The following is a 4813-nucleotide window of genomic DNA, read 5'->3' as shown; positions in this document are numbered from 1 at the left end:
TTTACTCTGTATCTAACACCATGCTGTCCCTGGCAGTGTATGATGGGGGGACGGTGTAGAGGGAGCTTTACTCTATCTAACACCATGCTGTCCCTGGCAGTGTTTGATGGGGGGACAGTGTAGAGGGAGCTTTACTCTGTATCTAACCCCCCTGTCCCTGGGAGTGTTTGATGGGGGGACGGTGTGGAGGGAGCTTTACTCTGTATCTAACACCATGCTGTCCCTGGCAGTGTTTGCTGGGGGGACGGTGTAGAGGGAGCTTAACTCTGTATCTAACCCCCCTATCCCTGGGAGTGTTTGATGGGGGGATGGTGTAGAGGGAGCTTTACTCTGTATCTAACACCCTGTCCCTGGGAGTGTTTGATGGGGGGACGGTGTAGAGGGAGCTTTACTCTGTATCTAACCCCCCTGTCCCTGGGAGTGTTTGATGGGGGGACGGTGTAGAGGGAGCTTTACTCTGTATCTAAGACCATGCTGTCCCTGGGAGTGTTTGATGGGGGGATGGTGTGGAGGGAGCTTTACTCTGTATCTAACTCCCCTGTCCCTGGGAGTGTTTGATGGGGGGGACGGTGTAGAGGAAGCTTTACTCTGTATCTAACCCCCTGTCCCTGGGAGTGTTTGATAGGGGGACGGTGTAGAGGGAGCTTTACTCTGTATCTAACCCCCCTGTCCCTGGGAGTGTTTGATGGGGGGATGGTGTGGAGGGATCTTTACTCTGTATCTAAGACCATGCTGTCCCTGGGAGTGTTTGATGGGGGGACGGTGTAGAGAGAGCTTTACTCTGTATCTAACCCCCCAGTCCCTGGGAGTGGGGGGGACGGTGTAGAGGGAGCTTTACTCTGTATCGAACACCATGCTGTCTTGATGGCAGTGCAGGGTATGGTTATGGATATGTGTTCAAACATTGAAACTTCGATCATAGACTGAACTTGTTCCTGTTCGAAACACAGGTCATTCACAAACTGCGACGTTTCAACCATTACTGCTGGACATTCCAAATTCGGAAAAACTCTTCGAAACGTAAGGCCCCATCTTTTTTGTGGTCGTTTACTCCATCAACATGCGCTGTCTCTCACCGTCACTCTCTCTCTCTCTAAATCAGGGATCACTGGGCAGTGATCAGGAGCAGGAACCCTGGCTGATTTCCCCTCTCTCTCTCTTTAACCCAGGGATCACTGGACAGTGATCAGGAGCAGGAACCCTGGCTGATTCCCCCCCCCTCTCTCCAACCCAGGGATCACTGGCCAGGGATCACTGGACAGTGATCAGGAGCAGGAACCCTATCTGATTTCCCCTCTCTCTCTCTAACCCAGAGATCACTGGGCAGTGATCAGGAGCAGGAACCGTGGCTGATTTCCCCTCGCTCTCTCTCTATCCCAGGGATCACTGGGCAGTGATTAGGAGCAGGAACCCTGGCTGATTTCCACCTCTCTCTCTCTCTCTCTAACCCAGGGATCACTAGACAGTGATCAGGAGCAGGAACCCTGGCTGATTTCCCCCCTCTCCCTCTCTAACCCAGAGATCACTGGACAGTGATCAGGAGCAGGAACCCTGGCTGATTTCCCCCTCTCTCTCTCTAACCCAGGGATCACTGGGCAGTGATCAGGAGCAGGAACCCTGGCTGATTTCCCCGCTCTCTCTCTCTCTAACCCACGGATCACTGGACAGTGATCAGGAGCAGGAACCCAGGCTGATTTCCCCTCTGTCTCTCTCTAACCCAGGGATCACTGGACAGTGATCAGGAGCAGGAACCCTGGCTGATATCCCCTCTCTCTCTCTCTCTCTAACCCGGGGATCACTGGACAGTGATCAGGAGCAGGAATCCTGGCTGATTTCCCCCCTCTCTCTCTCTCTCTCTAACCCAGGGATCACTGGACAGTGATCAGGAGCAGGAACCCTGGCTGATTTCTCCCCCCCTCTCTCTCTAACCCAGAGATCAATTTTTGTGGAAAATTCTACAAGATGTTTGTCCTGTATCTAACCCCATGCTGTATCCGTCCTGGGAGTGTTTGATAGGGGCGGCAGTGTAGAGGGAGCTTTACTCTGTATCTAACCCCCCTGTCCCTGGGGAGTGGGGTATAGTGTAGAGGGAGCTTTACTCTGTATCTAACCCCCTGTCCCTGGGGAGTTGGGGATGGTGTAGTGGGAGCTTTACTCTGTATCTAACCCCCCTGTCCCTGGGGAGTGGGGGATAGTGTAGAGGGAGCTTTACTCTGTATCTAACCCCCTGTCCCTGGGAGTGGGGGACGGTGTAGTGGGAGCTTTACTCTGTATCTAACCCCCTGTCCCTGGGAGGGCGGGGACGGTGTAGTGGGAGCTTTACTCTGTATCTAACCCCCTGTCCCTGGAGTGGGGGGCAGTGTAGAAGGAGCTTTACTCTGTATCTAACCCCCTGTCCCTGGAGTGGGGGGCAGTGTAGAGGGAGCTTTACTCTGTATCTAACCCCCTGTCCCTGGGAGTGGGGGGATGGTGTAGAGGGAGCTTTACTCTGTATCTAACCCCCTGTCCCTGGGGAGTGGGGGATGGTGTAGAGGGAGCTTTACTCTGTATCTAACCCCCTGTCCCTGGGAGTGGGGGACTGTGTAGAGAGAGCTTTACTCTGTATCTAACCCCCTGTCCCTGGGGAGTGTGGAGGACGGTGTAGAGGGAGTTTTACTCTGTATCTAACCCCCTGTCCCTGGGGAGTGGGGGGATGGTGTAGAGGGAGCTTTACTCAGTATCTAACCCCCTGTCCCTGGGGAGTGGGGGGACGGTGTAGAGGGAGCTTTACTCTGTATCTAACCCCCTGTCCCTGGGAGTGGGGGACTGTGTAGAGGGAGCTTTATTCTGTATCTAACCCTCTGTCCCTGGGGAGTGGGGGATGGTGTAGAGGGAGCTTTACTCTGTATCTAACCCCCCTGTCCCTGGGAGTGGGGGGACGGTGTAGAGGGAGCTTTACTCTGTGTCTGACAGAGTAGGGAGGAGGAGAAGGAGGGTGCTGTGCGCTCCGTCTCTAACCTGCTGCATTTGCCTACGTACAGGCCCATCCAGGGCCCCCGAGATGCCGTCCCTGTGCTGCCTGGGGAAGTCGGCCGACGGGAAAGACCTGGAAAAGCGGCCGGTGGCCGGAGGGAGGCTGACCGAGGAGGAAGAGGATGACCTGGAGGAACTGGAGGAAGATGACAGCCCAGCCTCAGGGGACCTGGTGATGGGCGACTACCCTCGCCACCCGTCCAGCCACCCCTTGGATCCCTCGCCAGCCCAGCACCCTTACTCCCACTACCCTGGCCTCTGGTACCCGGCCCTGCCCTCGGAGACCCGCAGCAACGGCTCCGAGCGTTGGTGCCCGCCATTGGCGGCGGCTTCTTCCTCCATTGCCCGTTCCCGGAATCGCTCCCAGGCCTCTCTGTCTCCCAGTCCCAGGGTGGGCACCCCCCTCTGGGAGGTCTCGGCGTCCTGCCGCCTTCCCGAGCGCCGGCTGGGCCCGGAGGCCCCCTCCCGCCGCTGCCTGACCCCTGACCCTTCCCGGACCTTGGCGCTAGGCCTCGGCCCTCTCTCTGGGCCCCGCGGGGCGGCCTCACCCCTCCCCCAGAGGCACTGCGCCTCCTGCGGGCGGCTGCAGACGGGTGACTTCACCCGCCTCAGAGTCCCGGAGCCCGGGCCCCTCTCCCGGGACGGCTACCCGCCTTCGCCGGGGCTGGTGGTAGGCTTCGGCCTAGTCAACGCCAACACCACCTCCTCCTCCAGCTCCTCTCCCGCTCGCCTCCTGCAACAGGGCTGGGCCCCCACCTCCCCCCCACCACCTCCTCATCCTCTCCCACCCCACCCTCCCACCCGGCCCACCTCCCGCGGCCTCGGGGTCAACCCCCAGGTGAACGAGAGGCAGCTGACAGGCAGGGTTGTCTATGACGCCAGGCTGCACAGGGCCATGCTGTCCCGGGGAGGGGACACCGAGTCCCAGGACCAATCCAAGGCCGGGTATCAGCAACCCCGCCAGGCCAAGACCCCCACCCAGTCCTGCCAAGGGAAGTGCCAACACCCCACGCCCCCTGACCCCTTCGACGCCCCCTGCTATGTCAACCAGCAGTGAGGGCGTGCGTGGGGAGGGGAGGTCCGTGAAGTGGGAGGGCTTAGAGGAGGGGGTAATGTCAGATGGGGCGGGGGGGGGGCCAATGGGCAGATTGGCGAAACAAACCCCTCTCGCCCAACCTTCCCGTTCACCATCCAATCCCTCCAGCTCCTCGCATCAACCCTTGGGTCAGCTATGGTCTTTACAGAGAGAGAGAGAGAGAGAGAGAGAGAGAGAGGCTAGAGAAATACCGAAGTAATTGAGTTATGTGAAAGGTCCCATAAACCCTTACCCTTCCTCTCCAGCTCACCCTCCTAACCCCAACTCCCAACACTCTTCATAAAGCATTACTGAGGCCTCATGTCAACACTGAGTGTTTCTGGTCAGTTATTTCTCATTGAGTCTTATCGGTCTTCACTCCTCGAGAGCTAGAGTCCCCGAGTGATAGTGTCCCAGAGCGATAGTGTCCCAGAGCGATAGTGTCCCAGGGTGATAGTGTCCCAGAGCGATAGTGTCCCAGTGCGATAGTGTCCCAGAGCGATAGTGTCCCAGAGCGACAGTGTCCCAGAGCGATAGTGTCCCAGTGCGACAGTGTCCCAGAGCGACAGTGTCCCAGAGCGACAGTGTCCCAGAGCGATAGTGTCCCAGAGCGATAGTGTCCCAGAGTGATAGTGTCCCAGAGCGACAATGTCCCAGAGCGATAGTGTCCCAGAGCGATAGTGTCCCAGAGCGATAGTGTCCCAGTGCGATAGTGTCCCAGAGCGA

The 4813-nt window shown here is 57.9% G+C and overlaps 1 protein-coding gene across 1 annotated transcript; it reads left to right on the top strand.

The window, feature by feature from the left end:
* Positions 1 to 821: 821 nt before the first annotated feature.
* LOC122546753 (protein enabled homolog) lies at positions 822 to 4415 on the top strand. Its single transcript, XM_043685392.1, has 2 exons — positions 822 to 1020; positions 3021 to 4415. The coding sequence occupies exon 2, from the start codon at positions 3041 to 3043 to the stop codon at positions 4067 to 4069; it is 1029 nt and encodes a 342-aa protein (XP_043541327.1). The 5' UTR covers positions 822 to 1020; positions 3021 to 3040; the 3' UTR covers positions 4070 to 4415.
* The last annotated feature ends 398 nt before the right edge of the window (positions 4416 to 4813 follow it).

Source organism: Chiloscyllium plagiosum, unplaced genomic scaffold (assembly GCF_004010195.1).
Source record: "Chiloscyllium plagiosum isolate BGI_BamShark_2017 unplaced genomic scaffold, ASM401019v2 scaf_6475, whole genome shotgun sequence".
In the NCBI taxonomy this organism is placed as follows: domain Eukaryota; kingdom Metazoa; phylum Chordata; class Chondrichthyes; order Orectolobiformes; family Hemiscylliidae; genus Chiloscyllium; species Chiloscyllium plagiosum.
This window is presented reverse-complemented; position numbering and strand designations above follow the sequence as displayed.